Source organism: Anopheles cruzii, chromosome 2 (assembly GCF_943734635.1).
Source record: "Anopheles cruzii chromosome 2, idAnoCruzAS_RS32_06, whole genome shotgun sequence".
Taxonomy (NCBI): Eukaryota; Metazoa; Arthropoda; class Insecta; order Diptera; family Culicidae; genus Anopheles; species Anopheles cruzii.
The window spans coordinates 60891948-60910525 of record NC_069144.1 but is presented as its reverse complement, the minus strand read 5'-3'; the positions used below and the strand labels follow the sequence as shown (position 1 = coordinate 60910525).

The window sequence follows — 18578 nt, the reverse complement described above, 5'->3', positions numbered from 1 at the left end:
TAAAAAAGTGAGTTTTGTGCATTATAGTTGAAGTAAAGCAACAATAAAACGCGACAAATTAAATGGAACGATTTTTAATGGGTTTCCGCACCCCTTTGGCATTATCTCGAATAATAAACCCTTAATTTTCAACGCACCAAACGGCAACAGGGTACTCAGGGTAGCCGTTGAGCCACCCTGTGCCATGTGAGTGCCGCGGCCTTTGTTTTGACAGTTCGCTCTGTCAGAAAGGTGTAAGAACGGGAAGAGAGTGGCAGTGTGAAAATCGAATCGACGGCGGACCCGATTTTCATCGGTGGGAAGGAAAAGCGGAAAAGCGACTGTGTTTCCACTGCGGTCACTGCGGCAGTGTGTGAGTTCATCGCCTACTGAGCGGCGGGTGCACGCACAGAACAGTTTCGAACGAGCATCTGCAACCGTCGTCGTCGTCGTCGCCGTCGTCGTATCGCTATCGTTCGATCGCACAAAAAACGGTTTGCAAAACAGCGATAATGAGCGAGTTTAACGAAATCCTCGCCAAGTGTCGTGATAAATCTTGCCAAAAAGACCAGGATGAGGTGAGGCGGCTGGGAGGGGCTGGGCACAGCGCGGCGTTGTCCGTTGGCCGACGCGAATTTGCTGATTCATGTGCGGCATCATGTTTCTTTGTCTCTTCCTACACGTATACACCACAGACCCTGCTGCAACCGTTCGCGTACATCCAGCAAATCCCGGGCAAGCAAGTGCGCTCGAAACTGGCTCTGGCCATAAACCACTGGCTCGCGATCTCGATCGAGAAGCTAGCCCCGATCAGTGAGATTGTGCAGATGCTGCATAATTCAAGTTTACTGTAAGTAGGCGCTGAGTGTTTATGCTTCACGTCGGCAGCATGTTTGTTTATGTAGCATGGTCTTCCGGAGGATAGCCCCCCTCCGTCCAACTAACGCCCCAGTCAGCCTCGGTCTCTAACTCACTCGGTGTCGTCATTCGGTGTCTATTTCCAGCATCGACGATATCGAAGACAATTCCATTCTCCGCAGGGGCATTCCGGTGGCGCACAAGATCTACGGTGTGGCGAGCACCATCAACGCGGCCAACTACGTGCTGTTTTTGGCACTGGAAAAGGTGCAGCAACTGGGGCACCCGGACGCGACGCGGGTCTACACGGAGCAGCTCCTCGAGCTGCACCGTGGCCAGGGCATGGAGATCTACTGGCGCGACAACTTTGCCTGCCCCACGGAATCGGAGTACAAGCAGATGACGATCCGGAAGACGGGCGGGCTGTTTATGCTGGCCATCCGGTTGATGCAGCTGTTCAGCGAGAACAAAAAGGACTTTAGCAAACTGGCCGCCATCCTGGGGCTGTACTTTCAGATACGGGACGATTACTGCAACCTTAGCATGAAGGAGTACTCGGAGAATAAGAGCTACTGCGAGGACCTGACCGAGGGCAAGTTCAGCTTCCCCATCATACACGCGGTCCAGACGCAGAAGCATGACAAACAGGTTCTGCGTAAGTATCGGCATTGGCACCCAGGGCCCGCGGTTGTGAAAATTAATTTTCTCTCGCCACTTGCGTGACCCGCCCGCAGACATTCTCCGGCAGCGCACGCGGGACGTGGAGGTCAAACGGTACTGCATTTCGCTGCTCGAGAAGCTGGGCAGTTTCCAGTACACGCGCGATGTGCTGGATTCGCTCGACCAAGAGGCCCGCAACGAGGTAAGAAACAAAACGGCGTTCTATTTATGGTTCTCGTGCGCCCCAAAGACCCTCTAAAGTCTAATTTGCTTTCTGTCCCTCCCTCTCTGGCGCACGCACGCGGTCACTGTTTGACGTCAGGTGGAAAGTCTTGGACCAAATCCAATAATGGAGGCGCTGCTAAACGATTTGCTTAGCTGGAAGAGTGCCAGCGACGCGATGGACGAATCGAAGGAACAATAGATGGGCGACGGGCCTCCTCGCGGGGGCGCTTTACCCGCTGGTCTTTAAAAGCATTTATGGAACGACGAATGGTGCGGCCGTGGTCGGACCAACCAATCGATATTTCCTTCGCCAGAGTATTACAACGTGTGGCTTTCGGGTTTTCGCGACTTTGTGAGTGACAATAAGTAGTAGAACCGTGTTCCGTTTACTATAGGATACTTTACCTCTCAAAGAAACCCTCTCCGGCCCGGGGTCAAAAGGTGGCGCGAGTTGTCTGCTTTGTTGCCTCGTTCTAATATGCTAGCCGACCTCCACATTCTGCGGGGTTCACGCTTATGTGCCCCTTTCGTAGAACTGCCTCGTAGAAACATACGCGATCGATCGCGATCGTGCCGTAACGTAATTCCTTCCCCCTGCAGGGCCTCTATTTAGGATTAGGCTTGTACATATATTTCGTTGCCTCTAAAGTTTGTCGCGGTCAGAGTCAGAACGGTATTAATCACCGGGCGCAAGGTGACCCACCAAATGCACTGCGGTTTGTAGTTACTTTTTTTTTTAAGTGTTCACTCGATTTATTTAATAGGCACACTCCTCCGCCGTGTTACGTTGGCGCAGTTAGCCGAAAATAGAAGTGGAATGATCTGTTATTTTTTAACCAAGCGAGAGAACGGTTGATTTGGTTGAGTTTCCCCTTTCGTTTGCTGTTCGAGTGGCCGCGTATCCGAAACTGGACAACTCGCAAAGCTTGGCGCTTGAAGAGCGAACCATCTCGAATAATAGAGAGAGGCTCGTCCACTAGTCCTGCATCCTGCATCGTCTGAGCGATCGACAATAACGTGCTCTAGAAAGTGGTAGTAAAATTACACAAATGTCTTCCGGTGGCACGCACACGACAGGAGGAAACATATCGAGAGTCTAATGATCTCATGCAGCGATAGTGACTGGCGCCCTGTAACACTGGAGGGCTTAAATGACGGCAGAACCCAATGATGTCTGCAAACATAATACCTAATCGAATTGGTGATTGACAATAACGACTAGATTTTTAGACAGAATTCCGAATATTAGAAGTAACGTTCTCCTAAAACTCTCAAAACTCTACAGCATATCAAGGAATATCGATGGGCTTTTGAAGAATTGCTAGAAGCGCAAGTTGCATATTAATCAACTAATATGAAGTGCACCACATCCCCGCTGAAGAATTCTTTTGGCCTTTTCTTTCACGAATTGCTTTATGGTTTTTATTTAGCTTTATTCTATTATATTTTGTTTGCCCCCGGCCCATTGTCGGCCGAGCTCGTTTTGATCCACTGTTATTTGTCTTTTGTCCTATTCGTAGCGATTAAATTGATCTACCTTTCTTTTTTATTTTATTTTAAGAATCCTTAACAGAGCTACAACGTATTGGCTCCTAATCCTTCCTCGTGTCTCCTCTTTTTACTGCTAAAATCTTTCAATCAGCACTGACTAGTGTATAATTTTGTTTCTACTTTCACTGGATCGCCGTTTCGGTCCGTTTATTGCCTTTTGCTTATCGATAGTGCTCGCGACGCAGCTACGTGTCTCTCCTTTATACAGAACGAATGTGACGAACATTTCGCAACACCTTTAGTAGTAAGAACGGGAACGCTATCTAAAAACGTACGATAATTTAGGCAAATAAATAAATGCAAACGCTTACGCGGCCCGCTTCTCGCCCGCCTAGGGTTTACTCGTTGCAACGGAATAGCATTTGTTGAGTATGTGTCCCCTTTTCCCTTCGGAAAGAAACGATCACGGGCCGGCGATGTTAGTGCCGGTAATCATGTTTTGAAAGTCGTTCAACGACCCGTACGTTTCCGGATCTTCCTGCCGCTGGCCCAGCTGCGGTGGTCTCGGGAGTGCCAGCGGAACGGGTAACAGTTCCGGCATCACCGAATGGTGCGTTATGAGCGCCCTCAGGGAGGTGAATTCTTTCGTGAAGCCCTACAAAGAAGCGATGGAAGCGATTATTATATCATCATCTTTGAACTACACGGGCTCCGATCAAACTCACCTTAATCTTATACCCACGTATCGTCCTTAGAATTAGGTAATGTGCTACTTTTGGTGCTGGCGGTGGTACTCGCAGGGACAGTGCGAAACAGCCCGGTTTGGTGGTGCTCTGGCGTACCAGAAACGCGCCCGGGCTCTGGCGGGACAGTACCTCGAGCGAAATCTCTCGCGGTATGCCGGCCTGGAACCAGGGCGCACCCTTCAGTTCGTGCTGCTCCTTAAGACTAAGACTATCGTTCCGGATGGGGACCGCCGGCGGGTAGAGGAGCGTCGTGGCGGTGTGATTGTACCGTGGCCCACCGGCATCCAGCAGTATACTCGCCGACGGTGGTCCCCCCGATGGTCCCCCAGTTGCCCCCGAGCTCCGAGAGCTGCAACCGGCACTACCACCGACGCTACTACCCGCCGCCGTCGGTGTCTGGCTGCCGACGGGCGAGATCTTGCTGCTAAACACGGTCGTCGTCGTGAGGGACGTTTCCGCCGTATCGGCACAGATTCCCTCGTTCACGTACCCATCCGAGATGGTCTGCGAGGAGCTGGACGAGCTCGAGGGCGACGACGAGCTGTGCACCAGCGGCCGACTGTCTTCGGCCGTCCGCAAGATGCCCATCGTTAGCCGTTTCACCTAGACGAGAGAGCAAAAAATCGAAAGGGAACCTTTTCGGTGATCAGATGGAAGATTGGCGGCGCGCATTCACCAGACAAGCGGTAGCTGCTACGGACGTGTGCCAGCAAAGGGTGCAGTGTTAAGGGCGCTTGGCAAGAAGAAAAAAAACCAGCAAACTGTACAACGAACTACGTCTAGCGAGAGATGGCCGCTGTGAGATACAGGCCCCTCGCCCCCGGTGTATGGTGGTATTTACCAGCGGCGGCTTCTCGGCCAGCTTGCGGCAGGTGTTCAGCTCGGTCGGCGAGTTCTCCTCCTCGGAGCTGTTGTTGGCGGCCCGTCCGGGCACGTCCAGCAGGTTGTTGGTGGTGCGGTGGAAAAACACGGTCGTCCCGATGCTCGCTGCGCCCGCTGGGCCGGTGCCACGGCCGGCCGTCGTGCAGATGGTGGCCTGCGCCGTGCGGTGGTGTGCCGTTCCCGTCGGCATAGGTGTGGCCATCGGCAGCATGGTCCCTCGCAGCAGCCGCGGGTGGTTGTTCGGTGTCGTTTCGATCTGATTGCTATTTATGGCGGTGCAGTTCATCGTGGCGTTTGCATAAGAGAACCCGAAAGAGAACGAATAAAGGATACCTCCCGGCTCACATGCTCGCGAAGGCTCGCGGGGGTCTCGCGAAAGAACACTCGCTTCCACCAACTCGCCACCAAGTAGGGGGACACCCGCGAGATGCCCGGGATGCCTCTGAAACTGATCCGTAGAGAAGGTTCGCATTAGGTCACGGGGGATCTGTGCCACGAAGGTGCTCGGCGTGCAACTTTACATACGATCAAAGCATTGCTACACCAAGAAAGCACGTGAGTGTTTTAGTCTTGCCGCGGGGGTTAATAAAAGCGTGATTCATGCAATCTAATGCCAGCTACAACTATCTACAGACCTCAAATCTAGCATAATTCTACCCACATTTCTACTTTTGTTACGTTCAATTGTTTTATTTACACAAGAGGATGTCCTTTTTGCTCATGCCTCCTCCGCACGTCACATTTTGTATCACTTGTTGACAAAGTAGATAAGTATGAAATTGACAATAAAGCAAAAACTGTACAAAATTGACACACACCATGAACATCCATGCGGCCTTTGAGAAACGAATCGGCAACTTGTTGGCGAAATTAATCAAATCCATTCGATCACGCCGCAAATCGATATCGATACCAGTCACCGGCGCTACTCTGACTCCGTGAAACGTGAGCCCGAACCTAATGACTTCCTCCCATGTCAGCGGGTCACAGCATTCGCACGGACGGACGGATTACTCTCCTAGTAAAATGGTCACGCGGACGGGGAACACAAGCCGCCCCTTGCTTATGCGCGGCTGCGGAGCTCTCCGTGTTCATCAATCATAATTACTACCGGAACTGACTAATGCTCCACACTTGAGGCCCCAAAAACAAGCCACAAACTACTACCGAGCAGGTACCGGGTCCCATCGTGCGCCACCGAGCCTTGCGGTTTCTTTTCCGAATCCTTCCCAAACAAGGTATCCGGACCCCGTTCGCGGTACGGGGAAAGGCTCCTTCGGTGCTTTCAAGTAGCCCAAGAGTTCATTAGGTGCCGACGGAATCGACTCGACCGGCGTCAATATAAACGAATGTGCGGCACCGAACTTCTCCCCCGCGGGGGAACGAGAGACCACTTGCGTTAATTGGATTAATACCCTTTTTCGCCCGGGCACAAGGATGGTGGGCCGCTGGAGTAAGTTCTTCCCCGTTATTGTGCCTAATTATCTGGGGAACGCTTGTGACGGGTAAGAGCTGGCAGGTGAAACCTTGTTGGCATTGCTCTAAGAATGGCCGATTTATTCCGAGTCACCCAGGATCGAACAAAACGTGGTGACGATTCCAGAATTTTACGAGTTTACCAACGAAATGGTAGTAAGGATTTACTCCAAATAAGTGGTTCCGAAAACTACGGATCAAAATATCCAATTTATTTCCACTCAATTTTTCCTTCCGATCGATGAAGACCCGGAACAGAATTCACTGTCTCAAGTGTCCGAAGCAAGATTGTGCCGGCCCGTCGCTCATAGACCACCGCCGGTCAAGTTCCTGCGTGACGAGGCGTTAATGGCATTAATTTATTCAATCCAAACCAACCGACGGTGGAAGGATTTCGGTTCCGCCCAACGAAATTTCATTACTTAGCGAAAGTGTTTCGCCAACGATAACGATGACCAAAGGCCTAGGGGCGAACCTGGATTTCAGGGGGCCATTGGTCAGCGCTTGGTACAGCTTTGTCAACTCCGAACATGGTAAAATGCAGTTGCAGTTGTACAACTTTTAATTATAAACTCGCTGATCATTTGCCTAATTGATGGCCGTAGCCGTCTGTGCAGTGACCTCGACTCGCCAGGAGCCAAAGGTGAAAGCACTAGGAGTCGAAAGGTTTACCCCAAAACGGACGGGATGCATCGAAGGGCCAAGAAAGTGAGTAATAAATTTAAAAAAGCGCCAACTCGGGTGTCGCCTGGAAGACAAATTGAATCGTGCTCCTAATTGCGGTATCAGCAGATTTGTTTGCCAAATAATTCGTAGCGCACCCTGTGCCGTTTTACGAGGTGCCACGAAAATAGATGGGACACAACGACGACCACGTCGGGATTGAGCCACACAATTGTTGGCAGGGAACCCGTCGGAATGGAACGTCGTATTTCAGCTCGGGTGTCCAGGGCGACACGATTGGCAGACATTGGCTGCAAGAGGGAAACTAATTTAAAGTTCCAATCCTCCCATCGACCCCACCCAAGGCCAAGAAGGTCCCGTGCCGGTTGTGCCGTTTAGCAGGGGCCACAAGAGGCCCAATTGTGCACCGGCAAAGGATTGTAGGACCATCCTCGTCCGGGCTGCACCAAAAGGCTTCCGCTGCAGCACTCCGGAGAACCTCCGCTGCTTGCGCTCCATTACAACTTTTCTCTCCGCCTAATCTCTCTTCCCGTCGTAGTGTGCAGCTCGTCGCACAGCATTTGGGATATCAAATTAATTTGATAATAAATTTGCCCGTTAAGATGCTCGGTGCCGCTTCGCCTCTCGACTGCTCGACTCTCGATGTCTGTCAAGAATGCTGCTGCCGCCGGGGGGTTGTTTGATTTCCAAGTCAAACTCCGGGGCTTCCCGAGGTGGGTCCGAAGGGGGCCAAGACGGGTCCAAGTGCCGGCACCATTCAATCACCTCGTCTTTCCCTCACGTCCTAGAGACGACATTGGTGAAAACATTGTTCCGGCACAGCACAGCTGGACCGTGTTCCGTGTCGCTCAGAGCACATTTGGCACGTCCGGGTTGCTCCGGAGACCAATGGTTGGCAGAAAATAAATGGCAGCGCCGGAGCGTGCGGGAGCAAAAGTGAGAAGATGGTTGCCACTTTCTGCCCGTAAGACCAGCAGCGAAGGCGGAGAAACTCTTGATCCTGACCTACAGAGCGCCACGTTGCTGTCTTCGCTTCGCCCTGTAAGGAGTCAGAAATTGCAATGTCTTACAAGCGGACAGTTACAACAAGCCACTTTCGGTTCGTCGGCCGGTGCCGAATGTAGAGACAGAAGGCTGGCAAAATTTGAATGATTTTGCATAATGAATGGCTCTCGATTCCTTGGATCCCGAGGGATACCGACGAACGGAAACGCAAGGTAAGCACTTGCAGATTTACGAAAATAGTGAAGCAGCAATAAAGTTTCATTACATGGGATAAAATAACTCCGGTAAACAATTATGTGCGCCAAAATTAATTGGCAACAGATAAATGCCTCGGCAGCTTGAAACTGAAACTCCAGAAAGCTAAGAGTACTTGATCGAAATATCGAACCTCAAACCGGAGAGCTGTCGCCGCCAGCTACGTCTACGTGACGTCTCTTTGAAGCACAGTCCCTGTTCTAATCCTCGCGATTTGGCGTGTAGTTGCCTCGGCGAAATTTATTACAATCTACCAAACGTGATTTATTTCCGTTCCGTGTGGCCGTGTGAAAATCCCTCGCCGGTGCATTTTAATCAATCCAGAGCAGTTGGGCGTCCAAGGGAACCGAAACATCACCGTCAGCCCGCACAGAACTCATAACTCATGTCTCCGTCTCCCTCGGGTCGGGTCAATCGGGCGGAAAACCTAATTCCGAATACATTCCATTTTTCATCTTTCTGCACCACGTTTCTGCGGGGCGAGGGTTTTGCTGATTCAGTTCAAATATTTTTATGCGTGCCATTAGGCCACCATGTCATGTCGAGAGCAGCATGCTTGAGAACGATTTAAGGGACCACTGGTTGGCAACTGCGGCGAAGCTGACGAGTCTTCTGGACCACATTCTTGACCACAGCACACACACGTAATACAAAACGTACGTGAGCCATCAGACCGGTTGGTGAATCGATTGTGGCCCACGTGAGCACGTGGTTTTCGTTAGGCTAATGATATGTTTTAATGTTGTTATTGTTTTCCCAAGATAAAATACATTTTATGTAAATGGGTTAGTTTTGGGGGCAGTTTGTGTTTTTACATTTTTACAACGCACTGGATATAAATCATAGATACCAACTCCGTAACGATCGCTTTAAGCTTTGAATACAAAACAGAATGTTTCCACGAATAGTCCATAAGTCACTGCTGCCACCGTAATGTGCAGGTTACTTAGAGATCCCTGAGAGTAAATATTTAGACATTCTTTCAAAACCTTTGCTCTGCTTCATAGACCATTACGACTGCATCTAAAAATACTCCGCTCCGCGGGTGGCACCTTTAACAATGGGCACATTTTCAATTATCCAACCCATTTTCCGATCGGCGTAAACAAGAAGGGTTCAAAAACCATCCACACCAACCAATGTAATGCGAATGTTTTGTATCCTCCGCATGGTGGTGTACCAGCTCGGTGTTTGCATAAGCCTCCAGCAGCACCTTCGGCGACCTGTAGCGAGCTCGCTGGAGTATTGGCCGTGCGCAGGTTATTGGCTTCCACTCCACGTAGCCTCAGCACCCACGGCGCGGACTTTATTGAATCCGATCCCCATCGACACGTACCAGCGCGCAATGATTTATGTCCAAATAAACACGTATACAAATACCGGATTCCGGGGAAAACCGTCACGATCTGCCCCGGTCGTGTGCGTGTTCGCCCGGTCGCTCTACTCGGCTCGACGGCGGCAACCCATCGACGGGCCGCGGACTAGCACACACGTATGTATACATCACGCCATCCAGCCATTTTATTGATCTTCCCCTTCCTGGGAACCTAATTTTTTAACCGACTTCCAGCCAGCTCCAGCGGCGGACCGCTGCCATCCGCTCCAGTAACCTGCTGCGCTGGACTTCCGGTTACCACCTTCCCAGAAATCGGCGCGCAGAGTTCATTATTTGAGCTGGCCGTGAGGTTAATTTTTTCGGTACCCGCCACACCGCAACATAATAACGAGCCACGCACGGCCGCCGGCGAGGGCCAAATATCGGGAACACACGTGCAAAGGGCCGCGAAGGGATTGTAGAGTTTAATGTTGGCCAATGTTTTTCGATTTTATTCAGGAAAACATTAAAAGTCCAGCAGCGATAAAAGTCCGGACAAATCGTGAGTCGAGTTCCAATTTTGCCTCTATGTTTGGTTCCATTCCATAACATGAAATGAATGAAGAGAGAAACAATGGTGCACACTGAAAACTATATCCATCTGGTACCATTTGCCCGTACGGGCCAGAATCGAATGGTTTTTGGCCCCCTAGATGCAAGCCATCAAAAATGTTGGCTCTTGCTGCTGCGGTAGCAGAAGCGGAAACAGCGTTACAAACAATGACTGCTGTGAAAAGGTCTGTAAACTGTGCTACGCTATCAGTGCTTTACTCATCCCCATCATTTGCATATCACATCCGGGAAGAGTGGTCTCATAAACGGACGCTGAAACGAATTCATTAATCCGAAATCGAACTCCGCTTCACAGGTTCGTGTGTTTCTATTTTTCGTAGAACGTTCCTGTTGATAAAAACAGGCCGATGAAGCGTTCGATGGCTTTCGGCATGAGGTTTACTATTCAACACCCGTGCCATTCGGTCCCCTCGCTGCTATCGCCGTGTTGCCGAGGCTAATTCAGGTTGCCAGTGCAAGTTATATGAAAGTGTTGAGTGCAATTTTGTTGCGGCTTATACACCGGGTTCGGATTCGAGAAAGCCTTTCCCAAACGAAGTGATAACGAAAATGAAAGAAAAACCGTATCACAGATGCTCTCTATCCAAAGCTGCGACAAATTAAGGGAGAAAAAATCCTGCTCCCATCCCATTGGGACCGATGGCCCACTGACCGGCGGGCCGGATTTTCTCGATCCCGGGAAAAACCCGAACCCGAACACCACAATGTCGATTCAATAGCGCCGTTTGCAACAGGGAATTGGAAAAACTTTGGCTAACAAACCAAAGCGAAAGGAAAGGATGATGCACACAGCCCGTGGAGGACGCGGCACCCAGTAACCAACCTTTCAAAACAGCACACTCTCAACCAGGACACAGCAGATGCACATTGCAAGCGTTTGATTTCAGGACCCAAGGAAAACAAAGAGGTCCCTGGTCGGGTTGGCCAGCAATTGCTTCCGGGGCAGAGCTAACTGTTGCTCGGTTCTCTTTGTACGAAGCGATGCAAAAACTGTTGAATCGACGTATCAAACGAACTCAGGGGTGCGAACATGTCCGAAACACCGTCGGTTCAGGTTAGGTGGTTTTAATGAATTTGCAGCATCGGTTTGAGGTTTTCTATCCGAATCGAATGCAACCACCATGCAAGTTCATGATGCTGGAGAGGTCGTTTCAATGTATCGTATCGCTGCTCTGATGAAGTCAAAACACTGTGGATTAGCCGTAATATTCTTCTGCATACGACGCAACATCCGATGGCCGCTGATGTTTCGCCAGTTTTAGGATGGATTTTCTTTGCCAAAAGCGAATAATCGGCACGAAGCAAGCAAACAGAGTACAGGAATCAGAATCGCCACAATCGGAAAGATTAGCGGAGCTAAGCCAACCCCTAAAATGCAACCAATACTGACATGATCGGCGATCTACTTGCTGTTAGCAGGATAATTTCAAACCATTTGCGTCCAGCAGGGGAAGCAGGGCGCTTAAGAAACACATATGTCAATGTAGAAAAGCGGGTCACATTACTCTCCGGTCATTTAATATATTGTCAGATCAGCCTACTTTGTTCTCGGTTGATGTATTTTGGCCCAGCACACGATTTTGCGTCTTCTGCAGCGAACGTTGACAGCAACGGTTTGCATCCAAACCAAGAGCAGCTCGCCAAAGAACACGAGCCCACTGACAGTCCAGCCCACTATGATCAGCACCCAGATGCACCATAGATCCTCGAAGCCGAAAACGACGCCCTCGAGCTGCGGTAGCATAGTGCTCATGATGGTGGCCAAACTGTCCTTAATCCACCGCACGCGGTACAGCCAGATGCCGCTCTGGAAGTAGCGCTCCAAGAAGTCCACAAACGTTGGGTAGAAGGGCGAATCAGACGCCAGCTGGAGCGTAAGGAACCTCTCCGACACCTGTTCCCGCATTGCGTACAGCTGAAAGTCTTGGTCGGCGTACCCGCCGACCGTGAGTAGGATCGCCTGGAACCATGGCATCACCGTACAGTACTCGCTGTACATCTCGTTTTGCCGCTCGCGGTATAGTTCCAGCGCTCGCCGATAGCTCACCACCTTGCCGGGCAGTTGTTCAGCCAGCAGCTCCATCCGCACTCCCGGAACGGCGATCAGCAAGTCGGACTGCGCTAGCTCCTGCACCGTCTCCGGTCGCTCGTAGTACTTCGAGAGCGACATTAGCGAAATGATTTTGGCGTTGTAAGCTTCCGAGAGGAAAAAAATTAGAACCGCGGTGGCAAAAGACAGAGCCCGAACCGGAAACGGACGCCTGTAGCGTGTGGCGTCGCTGAATAAAACGAGCGACAGCAGATTGTGCGGGAACAACCGAGGGCACAGCCGGCCCAGGCACCAGAAGGTGACCATCAGGCCACCCAGAACGAGCCAAATGCCGAGTGAGAATGGCTTCAGTAGATGGCGCATAAAATCGCGCTCGGTCCGGAAGGGACACACCACACAGTCGCCTGTCCGCTCTTGAAGCGTCACGTCGTGCATGTAGTGCGCCCGGAACTCGGTGTATGCGAAGGTTAACTCGGACTTGGCGTTTTTGTCGTGTACCATGGCAATCGTCCCGTTCAGCTTGCGCTCGATCAGAAAGCGCAGACACTCGAGCAGCACTCCGGCCGTGCGATTATTGCGCAGGTCAATCACATACGGGAACTCGTTCAAACTGAACAACCGGAACTGGTATCCTTGCACGTTGGACAACTTGTCGGGAAAGTACCGATGGACCGATGAGGAGCTGTGGTCGAGCGAATCGAAGAAATATTCCTGCCGGGTGAAACGGTTCCGGGTGTACAGCTTAATCGACGAGTTTGGCAAAGGGTCGGCTTCAATCGGCGCCACCAAATAGTTGAGTATCCCCATGGTATCGAAGAAAGCAGACAGCGAGGTCAGTTTCAATGGTACCGAGACGAGGACAACGAACTTGGAAGTTCTCGCATAACACTCGTGTGACTGCAGACGACGAGTGGCCAGCTCTGTGGGAAACTAAAGCACATTGATCGGGCTTACTTCGTGGCTGAATCGGAATGTGACCAACATCCGTTACCTGCCCAGCATATCCAGTAGCATCGAAGACGACGAATGAAGCGTCCTTACGGTGGTACATGCTGACCGAAGGATATTGCCGTGCCGCCGTTACAGGGTACTTGGAGCCTAGATCTTGCACCAGCTCCATGAGCAGATCGCCGATAGCGCTGCGAATGGAATAATCGTGAAGCTGAAGAAAGCAAACTTCTAAGCCTTCCGGCAGCGCCTGATGTTCCTGAGCCGCAATGTCCGATACTATTTCAACAATTCCACTCCCATAGCAGTACTGTGCAACAATGAGTAACAGAATGCTAAGACCGTGTGACAACAGCAACATGTCACGCGCTTGTGCGTCACCTTTTCGATATCAAGTGGGAATTTATAAAAAATCTTCCGAAAATGACACTGCTGAGCGTGTGCTCTCTTTTGAGCTCCAAACACAGCAAACAACATTGCCTCAGCAATATTCAGGATGTAGAACCGTACTTCACCTGACTCAGTTTATTCAGTTAATGGAATTGTTCAAAAATTCATGAGCGTTCAATTCAGTTCAATATACATAAAGAAAGTTGCAGCAAACAATAAAGTAAAAGCCTCGCGGAACGAGGTCAAAGTTTCAACAAAACTTTCTAATGGTCAATTGTAAAACATCCGCTACCCATGTTAGACGCAACGGCAGCTCAAACAAACTTAAAGCCATCCGAAATGTGGATCCTTTTTTCACTGTTGTCAACCTTTATTCATCAAACAAGTTGCCACTTGTTGGAGATGGTGGACGATATCGTCAGTTTCGATAACAGCACTCAAGTAGGTGGCACCGAGATATGTGTTTTCACAACAGAGAATTCGACTCTAGATGAAACGGCTCCATTTCTGCTGTCCACGGTAATGTCCAAGTACCCAACTACATTCGTGAATAAGGATCATTCCATCGAAGTCAGCGTATCGAAGGTCGCTAGTGTGGTACTAATGGACCTAACAGGCTTTCCAGAAGAGGTACGATTAATCTGCAATGCATTAAATTTGCCATTGAGTCAACCGAGCTAAAGGCGCTCGATCCCTTCGCAGTTTCCTCGACAGTACGTCAAAAGACATCTGGCCCACCATCCGTGCTACAAAAAACCGGCCAAATTCATCATCCTCCTGAGTAGGACTAGTTTCGAGCGAAGGAAGACCATTCTCAGGTTCCTCAAAAACGATGGGATCTTGAACTACGTTCTCGTTCCAATAGCCAGGTCGATTCCAGCGAATGGTACATTCGTGGTATACACAGCGAATCGGTTCACACACCAGGAGTACTTCTTCCGCTCAGATGATCGTCCCGTGAGTCGCTTCTTTCCCAACAAATTCCTAGACCTCAACGGTTATGTATTTCGCATGGGCGGACAAACAACCTATCCTTACTTTGTTCCACCCAAGAATTTCAGCGCTCTTATTGCATTCTTTGATATCATGTTCAAAGAACGCATGAACGGTACCATTTATTACACGTATTTTGAAAAACCAAAAGCAGATTGCTGGTTGCGCCAGAATGAGTTCCGGAAAAGCTTTATGCACAATTTCTATTTGCATCAAATGACGGGTGACTATCTTCTGTGTCCGGTGCGCACCGAACGTGACGTTTTGGGTCATCTGCTCAAACCATTCTCAGCCGGCATCTGGGGTATTTTAGGTACAATTTTTGTGTTCTGTAAGATAATCCAATTTCTGTTTCCGAAGATCTATCGCTATGATCTGATCTCGCTCACTTTCTTCGGTGGTGGAGGCACCGAATACCAGCAGCCCTTCGCCTTCCGTGCTGTTATGCTGACGCTCACTCTGCTTGTGTTCTTTCTCTCGGAAGCCTACATCACGAAGATCATCTCTCTAATGTCACTATCACCATATCACAAACAACCTCAAACGATTGCTGAAGTAGCATCTTCAGACTATCGCATATTAGGAATGCAACAAAAGGATTTTCCTCTGCATGGTGGCATGGCTAAAAATTTGCTAACTGAGAAAGAGTCTATTGAAGAAAACGAAAGGTTAGGTGATCAGTTGTATGACTGGTACTGCACGTGTTGGGCGGAAGGCGATGCTCTACACCTGAAAACCTTGGGTATGTCAGAAATGCGCAACAGGTTCCGGTTCCACATCGTAGAGGAATTTGTAAAATCTTATTATGTCTCGATTCAATTCCAAAAGCATTCACCCTTTTTCGAAATGGTTTATCGACATTTCAGCTACTATTACGATTCCGGTATTTGGTCCTACAAATGTAAATTTATCATGGATTGGTTAAACCAATACGATAATATGCACAATTATGTACAACAGTTTCGTGAAGTGATCTTTGTGCTCGATGATTTGGCCAGCGTCTGGATGGTGGTAGTAGTCGGATGGTGTATAGGCATCGTGGTTTTCGCGGGAGAAATAATATACTTTAAAATCGAGGAAACCAGAAAAAGGCGAATACTGTCTATCGCATGGCATTAACTTCACCAAAAAAATATTATAATACCTAATAAAAAATAAAAACAAAACAATGTATATAAGAACTTATTTAATAGTTGCTTAAAACATCGCTTTAGTTAATAACGGAAATTTCAAACAAAGTACGGCCACCGTTAAACCAACCCCCGCTAATGTGGTCCTTTGTTAACAATGACTAGTGAACTTGTAAGTTTTTATATATGTCGAGTTTCTGCAGCTATTTGGTTTAATAAATGATGATCGACGTATTCTCGACTCAATTTAGAGCCTTGAAATGCTGAGCGCATTGAAAGCCATGTCGACGGCTCATTAAACATTAATGCATTTCAAAGAGTAGTAATCTCTGCCATCACTGGAACGATGTATGAAGACAAAGCCATTTTCTGAAAAACGTTACAAACGATTCGAAACACATATTTGTACAAATTATTATTTCTCCCAATGTTCAGTCTGCAATACGTCGTCGGACGCGGAAGACGTTATTCGAGTCGATTTGGAAATGAGATCATCGACAAGATGGATGTTCATTTCACTGTTGCAAACCATTGTTCAACAAACTTGTTGCAATTTAGTGGAGATGGTGAACGATATTGCCAGTTTCGATAACAGCACACAAGTAGGTGGCACTGAGATGTGTGTTTTAACAACAGAAAATTCGACTCTAGATGAAACGGCTCCATTTCTGCTGTCCACGATAATGTCCAAGTACCCAACAACATTCGTAAATAACAAATTATTCATCGACATGAGGACATCCAAACTTGCTAGTGTCGTTTTGCTGGACCTTACAGGATTTCCCGGAGAGGTATGTACTCCAGTAATGAAATTCTGTATCAACTTTATGAGGATTGTTTGTTCGCTCAGTTTCCCAGGCCCTACGTTCAACAACATATCTCTCACCATCCGTGCTACAAGAAACCGGCCAAATTCATCATTCTTTTGAGCGAATTTGATTTTGAACGAAAAGATAATATGTTGCAGTTCCTCGAAAATTATGGAATCCTAAACTACGTCGCCATTTCGATAGCTACTGGAAGTTTGACGAGTGATACATTCGTGGTATACACAGCGAACCAGTTCACACACCAGGAGTACTTCTTCCGCTCGGATGATCGTCCCGTGAGTCGCTACTTTCCCAACAAATTCCTAGACCTCAACGGTTACCTTTTTCGCATGCGTGGAGACATAACATCTCCTCATTTTGTTCTTTCCATGGGCAGGCCTTTCAGTGCTCTTGATTCATTCATTGATATCATATTCAGGAAACGAATGAACGGTACCACACACTTCACTGATAATCGCACACTGAAAGCAGATAGCTGGTTAGACCAAGATGAGTTCCGAAAAAGTTTTATGCACAATTTCTATTTGCGTGAAATGACGGGTGACTATCTTCTGTGTCCGGTACACCCCGAACGTGACGTTTTGGGTCACCTGCTCAAACCATTCTCAGCCGGCATCTGGGGTATTTTAGGTGCAATTTTTGTGTTCTGTAAGATAATCCAATTCCTGTTTCCGAAGATCTATCGTTACGATCTGATCTCGCTCACTTTCTTCGGTGGTGGAGGCACCGAATACCAGCAGCCCTTCGCCTTCCGTGCTGTTATGCTGACGCTCACTCTGCTTGTGTTCTTTCTCTCGGAAGCCTACATCACGAAGATCATCTCTCTAATGTCACTATCACCATATCGCAAACAACCTCAGACGATTGCTGAAGTAGCAGCGTCAGACTATCGCATATTAGGAATGAAACATAAGGATTTTCCTCTGCGTGGTGATATGGCTAAAAATGTGCTAACTGATGAAGAGTCTGTTGAAGAAAACGAAAGGTTAGGTGATCAGTTGTATGACTGGTACTGCACTTGTTGGCCGGAAGGCGATGCTGTACACTTAAAAACCCTGGGTATGTCAGAAATGCGCAACAGGTTCCACATCGTTGGAGAACCAGTAAAATCTTATTATGTCTCGATTCAATTCCAAAAGCATTCACCCTTTTTCGAAATGGTTTATCGACATTTCAGCTACTATTACGATTCCGGTATCTGGTCCTACAAATGTAAATTTATCATGGATTGGCTAAACCAATACGATAATCTGTACAATGATGTACAACCGTTCCGTGAAGTAATCTTTGTGTTCGATGATTTGGCCAGCGTCTGGATGCTGGTGGCTGTCGGATGGTGTATAAGCATCGTGGTTTTCGCGGGAGAATTAGTATACTTTAAAATCGAGAAAACCAAAACAAAGCGACGACTCTCTGTCACAAGGCATGAACTTCAAAATAAAATTATTTTAATGCCCAATAAAAAAATATAGGCAAAGCAATGTAGTGAAGAATGAATTTAATAGTTGGTTGAAACATCGATTTAGTTAATATCGGAAATTAGAAAGTAAGAACGGCTGCAAAGACCACAGTACTCGACATGCCAGACCAATGAATTAGTCCACTGATAATTATAGTTCGATAAACGAAATCCACGCGACACCTTATGAAATAGAAAGGGAGAAAACGAAATAAGCCCTTCTAACAACAAACGTCACGACGGAAAGGGAAAGTACGAAGATGCGACACGACGCGACCCGAAAATCAGAAGGTTGTCAAAAGAGAGACCGCGATCAAACATACGCTTGATCGCGTGAGCGAGCCGCATGAATATTAATTAAGTCTAGAACATGTTATAAGTTTTGTATATGTTAAGTTTCTGCAGCCATTTGGTTTAATAAATGATGATCGACGTACTCTCGACTTAATGTAGGACATTTCAAGCTAAGCGCATTGAAAGCCATGTCGACGTTAACCAAAAGCCATGTTCATTAAACATTAATGCATTTCCAAGAGCAGTAATCTCTGCCATCACTGGAACGATGCATG

General features: G+C 48.4%; 2 protein-coding genes across 3 annotated transcripts; one reads left to right on the top strand and one right to left on the bottom strand.

The window, feature by feature from the left end:
- Positions 1–491: 491 nt before the first annotated feature.
- LOC128268821 (terpene synthase) lies at positions 492–3619 on the top strand. Of its 2 annotated transcripts, none has more exons than XM_053006074.1 (5): positions 492–557; positions 675–829; positions 1020–1492; positions 1572–1699; positions 1820–3619. In XM_053006074.1, the coding sequence occupies exons 1-5, from the start codon at positions 492–494 to the stop codon at positions 1919–1921; spliced, it is 924 nt and encodes a 307-aa protein (XP_052862034.1). In that variant the 3' UTR covers positions 1922–3619. The 2 variants fall into 2 exon arrangements, with proteins under 2 accessions (XP_052862034.1, XP_052862032.1); XM_053006072.1 differs by having other exon boundaries at positions 984–1492.
- Positions 3620–3676: 57 nt separating this feature from the next.
- Positions 3677–5127, bottom strand: LOC128267181 (EGFR adapter protein-like). The gene is made up of 3 exons (XM_053003970.1): positions 4801–5127; positions 3939–4562; positions 3677–3868 (listed from the first exon to the last, which is right to left on the bottom strand). Exons 1-3 carry the CDS (start codon positions 5125–5127, stop codon positions 3677–3679), a joined length of 1143 nt encoding a protein of 380 aa, XP_052859930.1.
- Between the last annotated feature and the right edge of the window lie 13451 nt (positions 5128–18578).